The 22,729-nt window shown below is 33.2% G+C and overlaps 2 protein-coding genes and 1 long non-coding RNA gene across 7 annotated transcripts in view; 2 read left to right on the top strand and 1 right to left on the bottom strand.

Annotated features, from left to right (window-relative positions):
- LOC111424234 (tenascin accessory) overlaps positions 1–22,729 on the top strand; it is a 595,836-nt gene that overhangs the window by 210,793 nt on the left and 362,314 nt on the right. The gene's annotated exons all lie outside the window — the stretch shown is intronic.
- On the bottom strand, positions 3,190–5,679 carry LOC111429401 (UDP-glycosyltransferase UGT4-like). 2 transcript variants are annotated; one of them, XM_023065321.2, is made up of 4 exons: positions 5,331–5,679; positions 5,249–5,272; positions 4,258–5,200; positions 3,190–4,204 (listed from the first exon to the last, which is right to left on the bottom strand). In XM_023065321.2, exons 1-4 carry the CDS (start codon positions 5,569–5,571, stop codon positions 3,925–3,927), a joined length of 1,488 nt encoding a protein of 495 aa, XP_022921089.2. In that variant the 5' UTR covers positions 5,572–5,679; the 3' UTR covers positions 3,190–3,924. The 2 variants fall into 2 exon arrangements, with proteins under 2 accessions (XP_022921089.2, XP_022921076.2); XM_023065308.2 differs by having other exon boundaries at positions 4,258–5,272; positions 5,331–5,678.
- On the top strand, positions 10,213–11,757 carry LOC139431824 (uncharacterized). Of its 3 annotated transcripts, none has more exons than XR_011641858.1 (3): positions 10,213–11,035; positions 11,078–11,321; positions 11,392–11,757. It is a non-coding gene; the product is annotated as an uncharacterized lncRNA (long non-coding RNA). The 3 variants fall into 3 exon arrangements; XR_011641859.1 differs by having other exon boundaries at positions 10,213–11,013; XR_011641857.1 differs by having other exon boundaries at positions 10,220–11,035; positions 11,098–11,321.

A 22,729-nucleotide genomic window follows, 5' to 3' on the forward strand; every position in this document is an offset into this window, starting at 1 on the left:
TTGTTTAAATTGAAGACAACAAAACATAAGAGTTATATGAGAGACAATTTTAGAAATGGTTAGTTTTCTTGTTTTCATTTTAGATGTAGGAGATGAAATGTTGGCGACAAATGCACGTTATGAAAATGCCTTTATGAGGGGGAGCACGCGTGCAAGCAGCTCGCCGTAAATAATTGTGCTTGCATATTACATTATACGCGCGGCCCAGTTTAAACGGGCGTTATTTATCGTTTCCTTTTAGCTATGGCTATAAATTTTTGATAAGGGTCGATAAACGGTATAATTATATTGTTTGCGAATATAATCGTTTAAATTAAATTTGGCATGAAGTATGCGAAAAGATTTAGACTTTTTTTAAATTTTGTGTTTTAGGTGGTGGATTTTTTGGTTATATTCATTTAGATAAAACCAATAAATCTTTAATATTAATAGCGTTAGGGTTTATCTTAACCGACAATAACAGAAATTCCGGTATCTGCGGTAGTTGGCAGCTTTGAGAGAGGGGGATCTGGCTGAATTATTATAGATTCTTGTCGGCAAATGCGTTACCATGCGCAACAGAACATATCTGCAGGACCAGGTCATGAATTAAACAGTCCTCTCCGGGGTGTTCATGAAATTGTACCAACCGAAATTTATTGGCATCGAGCGACCTACACATCTCTCTCTCTCTCATCTCGTCCCCAAGCCATGTCTTTCTAGCATTTCAACAATTTCCCCAGATAACATTTTTACGTTCGTGATTTGGCACACATGCAAAATACAAAAGACTACTAATTTGAATGCTAACAAGCATTACACGGCCTAATTGTGGCGGCAAAATATCTCCGCAGAATTTACAAGGTAAAGTATCTCGGTTACATGCCATTACGGCGAACTCGAGAACAAGGTTAGAGAACGCAAAGCGGTAAAGTTAATTAGGCCGGCGTGCCGTTAAAGTCGAGCTTTCGTCTACATCACGTACGTGTGTCCTTCGCAAGGTTCATCACACAAATGTACAAAATTAAACTTTCCATAAATCTTACACCATTACTTTACTCGATTTAATCAAAAAAAATCAAATACACAACAAAAATATTTCTCGAGACATTCCTGGCAAGCTTTACAACTTGACGGCGACACGTAAGAAATTCGATTAGGACTTGTCGAAGCAGTCGTTCGTTCGTAGGAAGCGTTTTTGAGGGTGGGTTGGAGGATGAGAAGGGTAGGAAAGCTTCGTCGAAGGTGCTAGGTCTGCGAAGTAGAGCGTGAACGCGATTGCTTCGGTACGATATCGCGAGAAAGGCAGGGGACTTGGGGGCCCTCCGGTTCTCTCGCAAGACCGCGACGGTGAAGGTCCCCTTTTCCCTTCGGATACGGATGAAACCGTGGGCGCGCTCAAGGAAACGTTGAGAGCAATACTGTGTATCTGTCCGGGTCCGTAATGGTTACGGCCCAGGCTAACGCATCGTTCAGAGTATATGGCTCGTGATACGATGATATGAGTTCATGGTTGTATGATGTATTTTAACAGAAAAAAAGGAATGTTAGTATTGCAATCTTTATTATTTAAAAGAGAAAGGAAACTGAAAATTTTGCCTATTAATTTGAGTTATGTGAAAACTTAATTAATTTAATTTAGGCCCACTTTTACCACCTCTAGTTAAAGTGGTTGTTAACTTTAACTAATGGTTAACGCAAAAATCGGCTTTTACCACCATATTTACCTTGTTGATAGCGCTAACTAATAGTTATTTTCGGTCTATCCGTAACTATCGATTTGGGGGTCGGGTTAAATATTTACCTCATTGATAAACGTGGTTCAAGGTATTTTTAACCAGGTGGCATAACATAAATCTAACCTAAAATCATAATAAACGCTCACGTTCGCTCATAATTCCATAATAGTGATTAAAACGGTGTTATTGTCGTGTTATAACAGTTCGAAAGGTTTGAAATTGATGAGCAAGAAATCTTGGAGGAAATTAATTATCTATTTCGACTATTTCCCATTCGGGGTGGACGCGTAATAAAAGACAGAATAGACCACGTCCACCATCAGACTGATGAATTTATTAACAGATTTCAATTATCAAAGGAGTGTTTTCACAACATTTTAGCACAAATTGATAATGACATCAAACCATGAACGAGGAGGTATTATATATGTATAGTACCTAGTTTTTATCAGTAGAAGAATTAATAATTAATTTTTTTTAGAAATTCTGCAATCCCTGTTTCAAATAGATTGTTGCTTACTTTAAGATTTTTTTGCTACAGGCAACATGTTATTGGCTGTAGCTGACTTTTGTGGAATCAGCGAATCATTAGCTTCAGGTCAATAATAGAAGATTAGTAGTTATCAATTATTTTCGGAACTTATAAAAATAAACTTTATTATTATAAAAAAATAATAAAAAAGGCGTTATTTACAATAAATAATATGTACATTATTATTATTTAAATATCGTCAACAAGTATTTAAAAAATAGATTAACTGTCTTTTTCTTTTCTTAATTTTTTTATCTCCACTTCTTTTTTCAATTTTATTACTTCCATCTCATTTTCTAACATTAATGTTGTTAACTCTAATCTTTTCTTTAATAACTTGTTATAGGTATCCTGGACAGCTTTATTGGACACTACACCATATAAAGCAGATCAATCTTTTATAAATACATAGTAGGTTAGTTAGTATTTTGATTGTACTTTTACCTTTCCTTGTTGTTTGCAAAACCCAAACGTTATTTTCTACGTACTAACGTGACTATTTTTATTCTTGAGGACATTTTTATGATCCGCCACCAAGTCAAGTAAAAGTGTTATTTCTTCAGGTTTAAAATTTGCCCCCCGAATACGATTTTCGGTCTGATTTGCTGTTTTTATTTTTTCGTGATCGTTAATTGCCACTAACAGAACTGACAGGTTTATGAGAATTACCGACGGACAAAGGAGATAGAAACCTGTAATACCTCTTTTACACGTGGTCACCAACAGTCATTATAATATTCCCCTAGATTTTTACGTTAACTACTAGATAGCCTATCCATTAGTTAGATCGAAATGGTAAAAGTCGTTTCGCAGTTAACTAATAGATAAACGTTATCTTATAGTTAGACTAACGACCAGTTTAACTAGAGGTGGTAAAAGCGGACCTTAATTTTATGTTTAGACCCAAAAATTTTTTTAAAAATTAATTTTATAATGTAAAATGTAACAAAACATACAAGAAAAATCACAATAATAAGAAATAAAAGTATATTTACATAAAGGAGACTAAAGACTTTATTGTTGCGCAACTAAATCTTGGAAAACTTCATTGATTTACTTAATTTTAAGGAGAAGTTTTATTAAACTAAACACAATAAAAAACTTAGTTCTATCATGGTTTTTAAATGGGCTCCACCATTAATGGAGAACAGAGAATTGGCAGTCAAGAAAGCAAAGGTAGTTCGGCTACCACCATACAGATAGATATTCAGTGGTAAAACACAAACCATCGTAAGGGAAGCAAATTAGAACACAGTGATTATCTCCAACTACCAATCGGACTTATACTTTGAGTACTGCCATCACTACTGTTATTACTATTAATGCAGCAACATACCAATTCTGCTGCCTTTTGAATTAAAGAAAGTTACTTTTTTTATACCATTTAGCTTTGTCTATCTAGATGTCATTGTGACCAGCGCGTATTGAGAACACCTGTTGTATCTAGGACAAGTGAAGGAAACACTACTCAACATGCATTTCCAGTTTCAGTTTTTGTTTAGTTCAAATAACTTCAAGATATACTGCAAAAACTTATTAACTACAATCTTACAAACCTTCACATTGAAAAATTCTTTTTTTTATCTATATTTTTATAAAATATGTATGTCTTTTTTTACATAATCAAATTTTTAATTTCTCAATAAACAAAGGCTTCTATTTGTCACGATATTTTTAATTTACTTTTATTTTATTTTTAGCACCAAATAATTTTCTAAAAAGAAATTTCATGATACATATACTAATAAAGCAAGCAATTAATATCACAAATCCAAGAAACAAAAATACATCAACCAATAAATATTGATACCACGGTAAATCAGCTCCTTTAATTTTTAAGTGTTTAGCTCCTTTGTGCTTTAAAACATGTTCGATCCAATAAACAGCTTTATCCATTGGATGCATAGGTTGATCTCGATACATTTCAGATTTAAATTTAACAGCTTCTTGAAATCTAAGAAAAAATAAATAAATATTTACAATTAAATATGGTGTTAATTAACTTACTGTTCATCGTAAAGAACTTTATTTAAACCCTCAGAAAATGATTTCTCACTTAATTCATTTAATTTAACCGTAATCGAATAGCCATTTATTTCGGCGTCAGCACAATTTTTAAATTGATCTCCAAAAAATGGAATACACACCATTGGAACACCATAATAAAGACTTTCTGTACATCCGCCATAACCCCCATGAGTAATAAATAATTTCGCGTTTGGATGAGCTAAAACTGCAGGTTGTGGAAACCACTTTTCTAAATAAAAATTGTCCGGTTTATTCTCCATAAAATCATCTTCGTATTTCATAATGATTTTTAAAGGCAAATTTCCCAAAACTTTCCTGAAAATATCCATGACATTTTCGCCGAGTTCTTTAACGTTTACGTTTGTGCCGAAACTAAAATAAATAAATCCTTCTTTTGCTTCATCTAATACATTTTTTAAAGCTTCATCGACAGGTTTTGGATTATGTAAATGAAAACCGCCGATTTGAATCATATTTGGAACGTAAGGTCGAGGACTTTCCGTGCTAATATGAGTATTTACTAAAACCAACTCGATCCGTTTTTTAATTTCTTGCATTGGTAATGAGCCGGGTAAATATTTTTCAAGTGATTTATCCGATATCCAATTCATTATAGCTTCGTGAAGGGGAAACATTAATGTAACCGCTGTGTTAATGGTTCTTTCCATAAAATTCATATTTTCGGTAAAAGGTAATAATGCGTTTGGAACGTAAGAAAAAGGAGTTGGATTTACAACTAAATTATTTATGTGGGGAAATCCACCAATTGGTGAAAATATGATTATCGGTACGTCAAAATGGTGTGCTAAAGCCAAAGTTGAATCCATTCCCATAAAGTGTATTAATAAATCAAATTTTAGGACTGATTTTGAATTGATTAATTGCTGAACTTCGGGGTTGTTAAAAATCAAATCAGAAATATCTATCAATTTGATTAAACGAAGCATCGTTCCGAGTGTGCTATCCTTACCTTGTGTAATTTGTTTCATATGATCTAAAAATTTTAATAAATTGAGAAAAAATAATTTGGTGGAAATTAGAGTATTACTTACCTACTCTGATTGTTTCAATTTCTTTAACATAAATATGGTGGAAATCCTTTTGGGATTCATGAAGAAACGGTGAAATATAAGTTACGTTATGTCCAAGATTTGATAAATGTTTACAAAGCGTGCTACCCAAAATATCATGACTTTTACTCGGTATTGGAAACACTCCTAAAATATTCGCCGCTTTTCCTAAATTATATAAACTACAAATTGCGATCAATTTAAATAAATTTAATAAACGCATTTCTTTCGTAGTTTAAACACTAAACGGTTTTGATGTTTTATCGAGACTAATGCTCTTATTAAGTGTTGTGTTATTGTAATTACAAAGATAAAAAGATATTTTAGTACCAAGAATACACATTATCAAAAATGATTTAAAAATAATTTTTTAATATTTATTACACGACATAATTGTTATTTAAATCAAGGTTCTAAATTTTTTATTTGATGCTCTGAGATTATCTAACTAAATATTCAAGGGTTCAATGTGTATATGTTTTCAAAGAATCGAAAATTACTTTATTAAGAATTTAAATAGTTATTTAAAAGTTGTGTGATTCTTTTTTATATAGTTAAGATCTACTTGGAAAAATCAGCCAATTACCTGCATTCATAAACAATTTTTAAATCTTGAAAACTTCATTTCTACTCTTCCAATTATTTCGTACACTCCCATAAAATAGTTAGTCTCATTGACGATTTTCGAGACTGATATTGAACCCGATGAGATAACAACCTTAGTCGCAAGCCAAGTTTCTCTCAAAATTAATTTAGAATAAGTATCAATGCATTGTTGCTAACAAGTGTGCGAATAAAGTTTAAGTATGAAGCCCTGTTATGCTCATTAAAAATGTATTCCGAAAACCTGAACCAAATTGCTTAGACGAAGTGCGATCTTAGAAAAAAATAATTGAAAAAGTGGTGCGATGTAGAAATGTTTTAGAAACAAAAACAAAAAATACAAAGAAAAGTTACCAAACTTTAAGGAATTTTGTATCAAATGATTTAATGTTAAAGAATTTCATTGTGTATCCAACAAATTGTTTTGTGACAATTGTTGATGTTAAAATTTTCCATCTTGAGGTTAACTGGTATATTATCATATTGTTGATATGTCTCGGCTCGTCTCGACTACTGTAATACATAAATTAATATTGTAGATGTCAAAAGCGTAACATAACATTTTCTGTACGTATTTCCTATGGTATAGTTGAACCTGTCAGAAGACACATCTAACTGGTATTTTTGCCTGGTTAACACAAAGTGTATGAGAATGAAAAAATGGACAGAACTATTATCCTAATACAGTTATCTTGAACAATTTCACTAACATATCATTTTGAAAAGTTCCCAACTCCAACTTTTAATGAGTTTTTCACAACTGAAGATGCAGGTAGTGGAAGGAATTGGAACACCAATGAAATGCTAAAATATAAACTGATTCTCATAAACTGTACCGATCTGTATTCATTTTATTGCTACGATAAGAGAAGGAGAAGAGAACCCCACCTTCTTAGGGAATAAAGGAGAATGGCGATTGTTCCCAGATAGCTCTAAACAAAGCCGCAAAGAATGAAGCAATGAAGTTCTGATTTCTTCCATGCACTTGATTCTTCTTCATTTCTTGTATAACCACCACGAGCAGATCTCACAGAATCTCGGCGGTGTAAGTGATGAACAAGGCACATTAACATTAAGTTCCAATTACGATGGAATAATATTAGCAAGCATTTTGTTGTTACTAGTTACAAGCATTTTGTGATATAACCAATTAAAAATTATGATCGCAAGTGCATTCTGGCGTCATTGAACTTATTAAAAGTTTTAAGATTTGTGTGGATAATTTTATAACAAATTGCCCAACACTTGGTTTACTAATTTGCGTATGAATGTATTTTTCTTCTCCGCCTCAACTCGCATCGTTTCGAAGAAAATCAGAACTGGTCTCACCTACACACTAGCTTTTCTTTCTTAGTTAACCTTTGCACATAAATATGTTTTAAACATTTTGTAAAAAGAAAATTAATGGAAGATCACTGCGTTAATAATAGTGTTAGAGGGAAAATTCACAGTTTACGCCCACCATTACGGACTCTTGTGAAATATGTTGGCAACTGACAAAATACGAACTAAAGAAAGTAGCACGAAAAATGATATGTGAAGAGAATTCTGCCAGTAACAATAACTTTCAAAGCGATTCAGTAGATAGAGAAGATCACGAGACTCCGAACAAAGTCCGGGTCTGAAATAACTAACACGTATAATTTGGAACTTCATACTGGAGCTCGGTCAAATGGTACATATACAAGTGCTTTAGAGAACCACTAAATGTCACAAATTTTGTTATCGATCATTGTGTTCTATAAGACCGTTATACAATTCACGATAACTGCCCATTAATAATTTAATGTCTCGTTGAAATTTGGTAGATCTCTCCTAAATAGCATCATGCTTCTGAAAACGATCGCCTAATTTAGCAGCCAGTTGTAGTCCTTCTTCGTCATTTTCACTGCATTCTTTAACATCGGGAATCCCAAGCGCTAAACTAATGATTTCATCATCGGTAAGTGCGTTATCCTCTAGTAATTCATCGATATCTGCAGACAATATCATCAAATCCTTCTCTGTTTATTTCATGAGCTAAGGCTGTGATGTTAGGGTATTGATCTATATTAGAGGGCACATAATCTTTATTTTTTTACACATTCTAGCCAAAGAGTTCTCCAACATTCAAAGTTGATGGTCTCAATTCGGATAGTATTAATCCAGCATGTTTGATGCAATAGTTTTAACATTCGATCTCCAGACGCATTAGACCAATATAAAAAGGTTACACGGTCTTTGGCTGCCTTGAACCCACTGACAGTTTTCTGGGATTTAGCTACGTATATTCTATTTGGCATACGCTTCCAGAAAAGGTCTGTTTCGTCCGCATTCCATACCTGATCTGGCGTGTAACCACTTTTTTAATTATTTTAGACAGTTTTTCGAGGTACTTTTCGAGTCAGTTGTTTGTGCTGATAGCTTTAATAGCAGTAAGTCAATAATCGTCAATTCTAAAATATGTGATGGACTGAAAAATTATAAGAGTAGCACCTCTTCTTTGTTTTGTAATTCAAGTTCAATTAACCCATTTGCATCAAAGCGCGGACTAATTCGCACGCCGTCAAAGCTTCTATCACAAAGCGCGGAATATTCCGCGAGCATGCGACTGTCTCATAAAACCAAGCGCATGATCCAAATTGGTTAAATTGCATTCTACTTAACCCTTCGAGGGCACCTTACATTATTAGTAGACATAAGGCACTGTAGGGCATCATTTTTGACGAAAACACGATAATGAACAATCCCAAGTAACAGTACTTCGAAGTTATAAGAATAAATGGGGTCTGGTGGACCCCATAGTATCCTCGCAGGGTTAAATACTGTAATTTTTGCCAAAAGTGATTTTTGAGAATTTATGTCTTCAATATTTTTATTTGTTTATTAGCATCGAATTTACGGTGTTCCATGAGACGAGGAAGTTTCATCTGTTTGTGTAGAACAATGTCTAGAATCTAGAATATCTATCACCTTATCCTGCCACGTTTTATTTAAAGATAATGATATATCATCAGCATCTATACTTTTACCATCTTCATGCTTTCCAATATCGTGTTTGTTTGATACTGTTTGTGCAAATGATATAAAAAGGCGACAATTAAATCTCGTCATCAACCAAAACTAACAATAAAACATGATAAAGCAATAAAATAAGTTAGATAGTAAGATAGTAAGTCAATGCATCCTACCTTTTATTATAAGAATTAATGCATCTTAAAAACAAAAATTCTTTAATTATTTATTAATCTGGCCACGTATTTTATTACATTTAAACATTTAACATTAATCGATTAGCAAACATGTTTCATAATAAACAAGTTATGAATAATTTTGTTCACAGAATTGTGATGTAATAAATTTATAATTAGTTTACAACAGTAATCACCTGAAATATTATTTACTACGAACTGTTTTAGTTCTATTAAAATTAATATTTTGGCAATTACAAAATCTATAAGCATTATTCGTTTGTGTTCAAATAATGTCAAATAACTGATTAAGCTATATTATGAAAAAGATTTGTTTTGATTTAAACATACCAAAAGCGTCAACAACCTACAAATTTACAATTTTAGTTCAGGGAGGAAAATGTTAGAACAGCTTGAATATAAAATATCTTATCATCAGCAACTCTTAATACATAAACAACCATTATTATATCTTATAAACTTGTAACCGGATTTTAAGAGTCATGAAAATTTTGAAATCAAATTTATGAAAATTTTTATGATTGATGTAGTTTTAGATGGTTGTCTTGTCCAATTATAACTCTTCTGAAACTGTGAGATCATCCGGTCCTCTAAGACATCCAAGATGGTGCCGAATTAAACTTGTTAGTTAGTTAATGGCGTGTTGCATAAGTTAGGATTCGCTCCAACCGAAGTTGCGGTAGTTACATCGGCCGTCTGGCCTCCCCGGAAAAGCAGCTTTCCACTTGGGTCACTTGAAGTCGGCCTACACGTGGAATTAATTAGACAGAGATATCAACGGCCAACTTGTTAAACCCTCTGTCACATTGTGTTCTAAATTAAGTTTTATCGTTTTAACCATTTTTTAAACATAGACGTTTTGTATTTGGTTTGTTTGGGTTATGAAATCACTGTGATAATTGGACGAGTTATGTGACAAAATCGCGGTACATCCATTACGGCGTTGTGGAAAATGGATTATTAGGAATTACGGTTATTGTATCCGACGCGCGAAGCTCTCGGTCATAAATATTCATTTATTTGATAAAGATTTTCGGCGATATAATTTTCCTAGACTCGATTTCCATATACGTTTCGCATTTACATACCCATTTACATTTCGTTACGGGCGGATAAATTGAAAAGGTTTAATGGGATTACGTTTGGAGGAGGGGAAGAGCGATAAAAATCTGCAAGATTAATGGTCGGCTCGGCGTTCTACTAACACAATTTAAATGCCACGAATATTAATTGCCCATTAACACCTCTACGTTCGCTCGTCATCAATAAATTGATTCGCTAGATCACACAATTGTCAGGGTACATTGACATTTCCTATCTATTCGAGTACATTATCTTTTACTCACGATCAATAACTCCTCAAGCTCGAGGGAACAAAAAAAGGAACACCAAGGACTTTTAGCTATCACTTCAACGTCCTCGTCAAAAGAACCCAATCCACAAAACCTTCAGCAAATAACGACACCAGCACAGTAATTTTTTTTTTATTATACAAAAGTCGATTCACGGGCTCTATCAATCATGTCGCGACGTGTCACCATGGATGACGTCTATGCAGATTGAGTGGGCCATCCGGTTCACCATTTTTCGTTCCAACTCGTTTTATATTAAATTATAAAATCCTCGAATCCCAGTTCCGGTATCCTCGAATGAGATGCGACACGTTCATCGAAACGGTGTATAACATTTTCACCAATTATTGAAACTTAATCCGAGTTCGATGTTCCGTTTATCAATGTCAATTGATGACCAGTTTCAACGTCAATAGGACAATTGAACAAAGTTATGTAGCAATCGAATGTTGATTCACGCAAATTTCTTTTTAAATAAACCAAATTAATATTAAATAGAAATAATTTAGATGAATCACGGTTATTATGAAACCATTCATGAGTAATGTTTATTTATTTTTGTTCAACTGGAATTTTTTTTTAGAAATTTCTACGATTTTTTAGGACATCAACAATCATTTATCGAACGTAAAATAATATTACAACCTTAACGATGGAATGTGATGTGAATGATATTTTCTTGAAACATATTATTGGCTATGCCAATTAGTGGGGAAGTGCGAAAAATACATCGTTTTAGTATATAAGTGGCTTGGAAAACATTATTTACCATTTACTTTAACTGCGTGTTGCGATAAAATACATCGTAATTTAATTTAAAAAAAATGGTAAGTTTAAAAAATTTCTTGAATATTATAAAACTAACATATAAAACTTAATATTACCTTCTTATTCTAGAATCACTCCATATTTGTATTAATATTGATTGAATGGGTATCTTTATCCACAACTTTTCCAACTCCTAATGAAATTTTTAATGAAAGCAATCCAATTTTCTTCGTACAAGATGAAATCGTCGATGATTATGGAAATATAAACGTAAATATGCTATCGCAAGTTTTAAACGGATATCAAGACGAGATTTATCTCGAAGATTCACATGATTTGGTTCCGCAAAATCAAATAATTTTTAGGCCATTATTCGCTTACCGACTTAAAATGCGACAGAAGCAACTAAGGCAGCAAAAAAGAAAAAATAAATCATAATCTTAATTTTGTAGTAAATCATAAATTTAAGAATAAAATTTTTATTGTTATACAGAATTTTTTTATTTGAATTTTGTGATGAAATCGAAAATTAAAGTTGATTAAATGTGATAACAACAAAAAGATCAAAAGATAATTTAAAATCGTTTCCTAGCGGATGGAAAAGCTGTACAAATGGGAACAATCCGGGTCAATCGTTGCGCGGAAGTGTATCCAGTGGAAAACAAAAGGAGGAATGATCGGACGAACGTTGAAAGAATAAACGATGATTCGACCGGAGCGGATATTGTGGACTTTTTACTTACTACGTTCGCGACCCAGAACAGCTCGGAAACATCTGTTCTATTCATGATTGGAAATTTTCAAGTGATGGTATATTTCATTTATTTAGTAATTCCATTTATGATCTGACAAGTAAATGATTTAAATCTATTTTGATATTGGGATTAATAAATTTAATCAACGCGGTTATTGGAAAACAAGTAATATGTAATACGAAAAAGACCTTAACGACTTTCGTGCTTTTATTGGATAATTGTTATTAAATTGAACATAATTGATTATAGACAAATACAATTTATTATTAAACCTAGTTATGAAAAAGTCACCGGGGTTTCAAATAAAATAAGTAATGTAAGTAAGTTTGTTAGTACATGGTAATTAGTAATTACACAGCGTTGTTGAAAAAGACGTTAGTGAAGATGGGATGAACGACAGCATTGAAAAGTACCTATATTTCCGAGTAGACTACATTTATTATATGTGCACTGTAATGTTTATATTTTGCTGCAACGTGATCTCGAAGGGTTCCACTTTTAGCGCTTCGTATACGCTTTTCTCAATGCTCTTAATATAGCGTATGCTTCATCTGCTTTGGAATTATGTCGATTGTATTTAAGACTTTAAATATCAGATTTCACCCACCTGGGTTATGACGTAGTCGTTTCTGTATCATCTGCAGTAGTGGTGGAACAGATATCCCGCAACTATCCGGCTTTGGCCGGATATTAATAACCTATTACTTTGTGCTCCACCATTCACAGGAATTAGTATCTCTTTTAGGTGTTGGATACTGCAGATAATAATCAAGTTCAACCTCATTAGGAGTTTTTTCATTTAATACAACTTTATTTACGTCAGGTTTCTCTTTAGCAACCTCATTGTAATAATCCCAATACGATATATAAAATCTCTCGTTGCAGTTTCGTCTAGTTTCCTTCTCTTCGCTTGTAATTCATCATCACATTCATTACTAACAGAACTGTCGCTGTTATCACTTTCGATTATTAATTAAAGTATCCTCTTCTTAATGCAAAAAGCCATTTTGAAAAATGACTTTCAGTTCTTGAGAAATAAATTTTTGAAATGATCGACAATTTTTGCAATTTTCGCCGATTAAGTTTTAAAAATTCGTATAAAATCCATTTCTTGGAATATGAGTATGAAAATTTCCCAAAGTGTTAATAAGAGTGTCCTCTTTCAAATGAACCAACACGTTTTGAAAAATAACTTTTAGTTTTTGAGAAAGCAATATTTGAAATTTTGATAATATTTTCGATATTGCAATTTTCATCGATAACTTGAAAAATTCGCTATAAAATTCATTTCTTGAAGGATCCTTGTGGAAATATCACCAATTATTAATTAAAGTATCCTCTTTTTAATGCAACAAACCGTTTTGAAAAATAGCTTTTAGTTTTTCAGAAAACAATATTTGAAGTTTTAAAAAAAATTTTGATGTTGCAATTTTCACCGAAAACTTTCAAAATTCGTATAAAATTCATTTCTTGAAATATGACTATGAATATCTTTCAAAGTGTTCATAACAGTGTCCCCTTTCCAATGAACCAACACGTTTTGAAAAATAACTTTTACATTTTGAGAAAACAATATTTGATGTTTTGATAAAATTTTCGATGTTGCAATTTACATCGATAACTTTCAAAATTCGCTATAAAATTGATTTCTTGAATGATCCTTTTGGAAATATCGCCAATTATTAATTAAAGTATCCTCTTTTTAGAGTTGCTTCATTAGTTAAATCAGCATCAAAAAAATTCATTTTGTATCTTGAATCCAAATAAGTTGACATATCTTATCAGCTTTCTTATTAATTTCATTTTGATAATTTGCTCATTACTTCATTACGACATTGAAGCACAAAATTTTTGATCTGCCATGTTTGGTTATCAATGCATGTGGGAAATCTTTTCACCATATAAGCCATAGTTCGTTGACACATTTTTATGGGTATAGAGTTAAGCGCGCACTATGCCTTTTTGTCGCAGCGACAGAGAAACTGCAATCGTCATAAAATGAATCATACCGTTCACTGCTCTTTGCGTTCAGTTCATAATGGATTTTGTGGAGTCCGCTTGTGTAATGTAGCGCAAAAAATATTGGGTACATACACTTATATGTCATTGACTGCTTAAAGGTCAATTTTATCAGATACATTATGATTTTTTAAAATATCCTAGGAAGCTTTTTCCGAGGATGTATTATCGGATGAGCAAAAATAGTTTCGATGAATTATTTGCGAGTTTTAACTATGACGATGAATTCATGTCTTTGAGAACGATGCAGTTCAGTTGGCCACAATCACTGTTGATGAACCCCTCTGATCATTATAAAAATATAGACTAAGCCTCAAACTGTGAAATACCCCACCCCACACGTTTACTTTTGGAGGAAATTGTGTAAGGGACCACAATTCACAGAAATTCTTTATACTCTTAATAACACAATTCTGCTTATTCACGTTGTCACTAATATGAAATTTGGCTTCTTCGAACAACAAGAAACACTTCCATGCTAGCTGCCATATTCTGTCTCTTTTTCAAAGTACGTAGGGTGGATCTTATATTAAAATTTGGTCATCCGAATCACAAGAAATGCAAGCAGAACTGAATGAGTGCAATCCTCTATAGCTTCCTCAAAGAAGAAAATGATGAAAATATCTTAGAAATCTTAATGACAGAATCATTATGTGACCACGTAGCTAATTCCTATGACTCTTTTTAGGGATCAGTTTTATTTCATGATGAAAGAATGCGGTATCAACAGTCAAAGCCTCACAAAAAGCATGAAAGGGTTTATGACGTAATCTAGTTTAAACACTATGGCAGTAAGCGATTCCAAGCGGGGAACCCCTTTATTTTGACGGTCACTGTAGCTATACCAAGGTTCTTTCACTAATGGTTCTCAACATTCCAAGAATTTGCGAATAGAGTAGAAATCACTGAAGCGGCAGATGAGCTAGCACGAGAGGGCAGCACTAAAGCATTCGTGGGGCCAGAACTAGCAGTTGGTGTATCATGTGCGATGGCCAAACATAGGATTGGACTGTGGGCTGAAGAAAGACTTCGCCTACTGTGGACCAGTTCTCCTGGAATGAGACATGCTAAGGTGTCTATTAACATCGCCACTGTCAAACCCAGGAATATTTTAGGACTTGTTCGTAGCAACATTAAAGTTCTAATGGGTGTCTTTACTGGGCACTGCCGATTAAAAACACACCTCAACTTGTTGGGTCTAGCCAACTATGTTGAATGCCGACTATGTGAGAAGGACGAGGAGATGGTTGAGCATGTTTTATGCTACTGCCCTGGTGTTAATCGTATCAGATTTTCGATTTTTGGGTTGCAGTTTATCTCCCCAAAGGATCTGGATGACTTTTCACCGATCAAGGTATTAATGTTCGTTAAGAGCATTAGACTGCACGGTGATATTTGATAATGTTATCTATCGGGGTGCAATAGATCCTTAGGGTCGCGGTGCAAGGTGCGATATGTAATCTATGCATTGTAGAAATCACTGTTCCATATTACATAATAGTTTCCACTTTTTTAATGATATTTTCTTTCAAGTTTGACAGATACAATAAGAAGCACAATAATATGCAATATTACTGCATCGGCGGTATCGACAATGTTAGAATTTGTACTATGTTTAGCAATATCACATACCTTATGTTGGTTTAATAATAATGGGATTAATAATGGGATACTCCTAATAAATATTTATCAACCTGTTGTAAAACCGTCATCAGGGTTTTATACACCGAAACAAATTTATAGCACTGATTCAAAATAAAACATCATCTTTTCAACTATTGATTTATTCGATTCTTTATACCATACAATGCAATGTTTTTATTAAAAAAGAAGTCCTCTTAGCTTAAAAAGGTCCTTTATCTAACGTTTTTGTCAAAATGGACCAACAGATACTCTAGTTTTAGGGTTCGATGATTTTGATTTTTTGTCCTGCTGAAAGATCTAGGTTTATGATAATATTGCTGTTTAACATTATTAAATAATTTATGTTGTTTATCGTTGTCAATAAACACCAGATTGTAAACCTACATCTAACACCGTCATACACCCTCAGACCATAACGGAGCATCATTGTGATATTTCCTTTGCTATTTGAACAAAATTTGAAGTAAAATTTGCCTTCACTTCTCTTACCAAAAAAATCTTGGGCTATTGATGGACAATTCCTTCAGATATCGCTCTTATATATCTAAAATAATTGGTCTTGCCTTCTGTAACTTGAAGGTTTTATATACTTTTAGAGCTGTTCTCAGTATTGCTATGAAGAAAATGCTTTGTCAGTGTTTGATTTTGTCACTGTTTAACTACTGTGCGCGGGTATACGGGCCCTGTGTTGATGCTTTTACCGCGAATAGGATCCAACGAGTGCAGAATGCTCGCATAAGATTTATTTACGGCATTCGTAAATATGATAGAATCTCCTATCGTTTAGTAGACCTAAATTGGTTAAATATGCGTGGTCGTTATTTGCTTTCATCTCTCTGTTTCTTTCGCCGATTGCTGAGTACCGTTAATCCGCCATATTTGCTAAGGAAGATTAGATTTCGTGGTGACATTCATTCCGTTAATATCCAGAAGCGTAATTTAATTGCTCCACCGGCTCACTCTACCACTTTTTTTGAAAGATCTTTTACTTATAATATTTATTCGCTTTATGGTTCCGTTCCGGAGAGTTTACGGGGTTTGAGTGCAGCGGCGTTCAGGTGCGCCATATTTCAGAATTTGTTTGACGAGCAATCTTAATGATGATGAGCGTTTTGTAATTGTAAGCACTTGCGTACATTATTGAATATTATTACTTATATTATGTCTTTTTTTTTCTGTTTTTTTCCGTTATATTTTGTAGGCTTGTACTTAATATATTTAGCATTCCTGTGGTCAAGCGATATTTGTAAACCAGAGAGTGGTTGTACCACTCACCTGAACTATCCCTTGTGGTTCACCTACATGACTGAATTAATACTTAGAGAATTTATAATTACTTCTTTTTTATTATTTTATTGTTATTACTGATTGTTTTCTTTCTATTATTAATGGGTGAATAAAAGTATTATTATTACCACTGCTCTAACTTGGGTTTCTGTAACCTTCGGTCGTCCAATGCGTTGCAAATCCTGTACAGTAGCATGTCTATCGTATTTATCGATGATTTCGTCTAAGAATTTCCTTATTTATTTAAGCCTATTAGAATTTTCCGGGATTGCTTTTTCTCATGGTGAGGTTGGAGACAATATGGAATATATGGAAACAACATATAAACAATATATAACAATATGGAAACAATATCGAAAAAATAATAACTGAAAACCATGAATACAAACGTTTATTACATTCAACTACTTACTTTACAAACAGTTATCGAAAGAAAATTGTGGCGGTTCCCCTAAATATTTGGTTACTTTTTCTTAGCGTGTAAAAATCGATGTATTTTTATTTTATAGGTATTTCAGCACATTTGTTGAATCTATTTTTTACAAATAGAAATTTCATGGTTTTTACTTTCTTTTGACATTCACAGTAAACTTTTATTTTTAGCTTACAATATATTATGTATAATACAACATATGTCATGTTGTGCAATTTCGAATATTTAGATTTGTTTGTTTTTGTGTATTGAAAAAACTTCCTTAACCTGAAATTGTTTCAAGTAAAATAAACATATAATCTCATCAAGTAGAAGTATCTAGTAATCAAAGTGATATCTTAAGTTAATTAATATCTTCTAGTTAAGTTAATTTTGTTATAATTTTTGCAGTACAACCTTATTTCTTATAATTGAATTAAAAACACTGTATTAATTGAACTTAAAATAAGATTTTGATAACATTTTAATTAATTATTACGACTTCATTTGTATAACGGTGAGTTACTATCAGATCCAGGATTGAATTTCTGTTCACCATTCGGAACTAGGTAATTATTGAAAACTTGGTTGCTGGTTTTCGTCGGTTCGATGTATTGGTCTCGCACTTCTCTGATTGATACCTATCGAAGCCGGATGCACGTAGATGTAACATATCCAATCGGCGGCTCCGGAAACTACACTAATGTATTCCGGCTTGTGTACGTTCTCTTTAATACTTTCCGAATCTATGTGTTCCGAGTGCGGTTTTATTCGACTTTGATTACACAGATTGTATTTCTTAATCTACCTAGAATTACTTCGTTAAAAAAGTCTAATTGTTCCAATTGTAATTAGTTAATTAGAGGATACATCGAGGTGTAGTAAATGTTATACGTTTTGTTACACAATCCGGATACATCCCCTACACACTAATGCATTCCGAGTTGTGATGCAAGTTCGTTCACGTTAATAGTGCGCACACCGACGCCAGTGGCGTCCGGACGGAGTGCTCGATCGGATTTGTTTGCCTTGAAATACAATATAACGTTGGCACCGGGCGTCGAGACTCACCGAGCGTTAGTACGGATTATTCGAAACGCTGCCCGTTCCGACACAATTCAGCAATTAAACAATAGGGGAGGAACTCGACAGAGGGCCCAAACTCTACGTTTATCGGATCAAATCTAACGCGATTGGAACGAGTTTTAATCGACGCCAACGAATTTCACTCCCGTATATCCGGTGGTTTTTCGCCATTCGTGGTTTTACCTATTGGTTTCCTACCCAGACCTTTTAATTTATTTTTAATTTAATGAATCATAAATTGTAATCAACGTGATGATTTAAGAAATAAAAGGGGAAAAGGTGAAAATTAAAATTTCGGTACGAAAAAGAAGATAGGAAGAAGCAGTACGAGAGAGAGAGAAATTGTAGGGGATTACTTACGGTTTTAGACGCGCCCCGGAGGTGGCGTGCAATAAGGACCGGGGTCGAATAAACGCTGCAATAAGAAGTCCGGGTGCCCCCCGTTTAAAGAAAACAATTTGAGGAGGAAGTGGAGTTGAGGAAAGTTACGATCCCCCTTTGTCTTTCGTGCGATATTCGCCTCTAGAAACGGAACTTACAGCCCTTTCTTATTGTAATTAGTATTTTTCTGTTTAAAATACCTTCGCAGACAATCCTCCGAAAGAATTTCAGAAACAATTACTTTATTGATTGTAAATTTTTTTATTACTAAGTTTTTATAGACAGAGATAAAGAAAGTCTGACAGAAATGTGCAGATACTTATTCAAGTTCACTACACTTTTGGAACACTTCTTTATATTAAATTTAGAAACGGGATTTATTAGTTTATGGAAATTTTAATAAATATTTTCCCAAATTAAGTGCACATCGTTGTATTGATAGATAGGCTTTGTGTCATCCTTCTCTCGAAATCAATGTTAATTAATATCGAATTACAATTGTTCCGCGATGGCATTGTTATTGAATATCGCACATTCCTGGGAATCTAGTCCATAATGACATAGTTCGACAATGTTCAATACGCATCATCTAACTAATTGAATAGTTGCCGATGTTGTCTCCGACTATAGTTTCAACAATTCAATAATACCTCACACTACAATTATCACTTCAACAACATAACTAAATTAATATCACAATTATAAAACCATGTGTAATAACGTTATTAATTTTACATCAGATTTGAATAAGGCTTTTATAATTTTAAGTTGACCAAGTTTCGTTTATCCCAATTACATCAAATTTTGTTATATCAGTGGATGACGAAATATTTAATAATTCAATTTATTTTAATTATGTTGACATTGTTTATAATCCAAATAGGCTACATCATTATTTAAAATACATTTATCCATTGGAATATTAGTATTTGTTGATTGCCGCTTTTATTCCGCATGTAATATTTGACATTCATTATTTCCGTTGCAAAGTTGCATAATTTGTCTTTAATAATTACTAAGGTTAATTTTATAACGCTTTTCCGCGATCGTTCTGTTACAATAGCCAGACGAAGATCAGTTCGGCTGACTGATAAAAGGAATGAAGCTATTACAGTACTCAAACGGGTGCTGTAATGAGTCTCCTTACAGCATCCGATGCTTTCTGGAAGCAGTTCAAGTTGGTGACATTTTATTAATTTCTTTAATCTTCTTCTCTTCTATATATATACAATAAAACTTTCTATGACTAATAGAAAGTAAATAATATTGATGAAACTAATATTACTTTCTATGTAGAGGTTATTGAACCGCTATAATGACTTCGAATTCACATATATTTTATGTTTATATATGTTCTCAGTGTTTATAATGTTTTGGGCAAAGGCTAAAAGTTTTTGCCTTCAAATGATGTGAAGTAAGCGTTGTATTTTTGTGGGCGTGAGATAAAATTTCCTGAACATTAAACGGTGTAATGTATATGTTACAGGAAAAGATCGGAATCGATTCTGCAGTAAAAGTTGACTCTGCCTAGGTAAAGTTGTCTCTTACTGATCTTTTCAGTAAACGTTGATTAAAAGCGAGAAGTGTTGAATTTTGATCATCATTTAGTAGTCAGAGTTTACTATTCCTAGGGAAAGTATACTCTCACTATCTTGAGGTAGTAAAAATTCTTTTTACTAGGAAAAGATCTACTAGCTAATAAAAAACACATAAAAAGACAAAACCTTTATTAATACATAAAGAGATAGAAATGTTTATAAAAAACTAATAAAAATACAAAACCTTTATAACACATACAGATAGAAATGTTTATCATTTAGTACAGCAAGGCAAAGATTTGTGACACTTTGAATTACAAAGCACACCTTTCTTCTTACACATGCACTTCATGGATTTGCATTTAGTGTTGCAAAAGCATTTAAAAAATCCTTGTCCACTTTTAAGTGATTGTGAAGTTGCAACAGTCCTCACAGCTATTGTTTTATCCATAGGAACTTCATTTTCTTGGATAATATTTGTAGGACATTTACTGAATTGAAACCTGAAAAAATATTATCATTGAACTCTGAACAATTTAATACTATGGGCAGGGGAAGAGAGAGACAGAGATGTTTTATTTAGCTTGGAAAAATTACCTTGAGAAAAGCTGCTTTAGAATTCCATTTCTTGTTCCAATTCGATAAAATCCATCATTGATGTGGTACTGGAGGTAGTACCACGCCAAGGATAGATCGAGCATCTCCTTTTTCTACTAGTGAATGAATCTGATCTGAGGTTTCTTTCATGCGTTTACCTTACCATTCTAGATCAGTGAAGAGATAATCACTATTATCTACGAGTTTTGCACAACTTGATAAATTTTTGGTTTGTTTCATTTTCATTAGGATTTCCATTTCCGTTACATTCAATTTCGTTTTCTTGTTTTTGTTGTATTTGATCAATTGCACATTGAAGATCCTCTTCTGTATCTAAATTTAGCAATACCTCAGTAGGTAGTTTTGGATTAGATAAGCCATGTCTCGAGGAGCAACTGAACATTGCCTCATACGGGGATCTTTTTATCCCACTATGCAATGCACTGTTTTTCATAAATTGAATAAACTTTAAGCTTTCACTCCATTTTGACGTTTTGTGGTCTTGCATCCAGGTGGTTATCATATTCTCTATGTCCTGGTTGGCTCATTCGACGCTACCATGACTCTGACATTTTGCGCACCATCTTGAAGTTCGGCCATGTATTAATCAGACTGTCCATAATTTTATTAACAAATTTTCTGCCATTGTCCGACTGTAAAATACAAGGAGCGCCAAACAAAGTAAAAATATCAATGATATTATTACACAATTCGTTCGCAGTCTTTGATTTCAGTGGTCTTAGCACAACAAACTTTGTTAAATGATTCTGGTACACCATTATAAATTTGAAGTGTTCATCAGGTTGCGACTGAAAGTCAATCAAGTCCACTTGACATCGTGAATTGATTTCCTTGAATAACAAAGTCTTTACAACCAGTCCTTTCTTCTTATGTTTCAATTTTTGAACACAAGGTTCGCACAAGCTTAAAAATAGTAAAATGTCCTTTCTAGTTACATTTTGACATTTTCCTTTCAATTGCTGAATCATACGATCTCTTCCTACACGTCCAATGGACATGTGGGCTTCATTAAGAATCCCAAACAAGTCTTCATCAAAAACATAATACCTTATGCTGTCTTGGTCTGTGACAGGATGTATCAATTTTGTGATACCATTTACTTCAATAATATCATATCGTCTTAAAAACCTGCACTACAACAAACAAAGAAGCAAGCTAATTATTTCACTGCAATAACCACATTGGTGGTGGGGATATTAAAAACAAAGTTTTAGCGTCCGCACATAGCAGCATCTGTGAATTAACTTTTACTAAACCGCAGCAGACATAGATATATTTTCAATCAACTGTTACTGATACTTTTAGTAAGAGTCGACTTTACCAAGGCAGAGTCAACTCTTACTAACAATCGACTTTCCCTGTAACATATATTCGCAGCTGCAATGAATCATCCATTCAATACGTATTGTGAGAATGTGTCTGTACAAAACACATTTTTAAAGCATAAATGATGCTTCCGATTTGATTTAAATGTGGTATTAATATCTTATTTAGTAAAAGGATGTGCTACTTTTATGCAGAAATAAAATCAATATTAATATTTTAAACCATCTATTAACATTTGTAGCTTCTGTCAAATGCCTCGATGTAGTAATTGATGAGCAAGTATCTTTTTCTGGTCATGTGACAATGTTTTGTAGTACGGTTTATGGCTTGGAGAATGATCTTTACAGCACAAGAAATATTTTAACTCGTAAATCAATATAATATCTTTTTGACTCACTATT

Source organism: Onthophagus taurus, chromosome 11 (genome assembly GCF_036711975.1).
Source record: "Onthophagus taurus isolate NC chromosome 11, IU_Otau_3.0, whole genome shotgun sequence".
Lineage (NCBI taxonomy): Eukaryota > Metazoa > Arthropoda > Insecta > Coleoptera > Scarabaeidae > Onthophagus > Onthophagus taurus.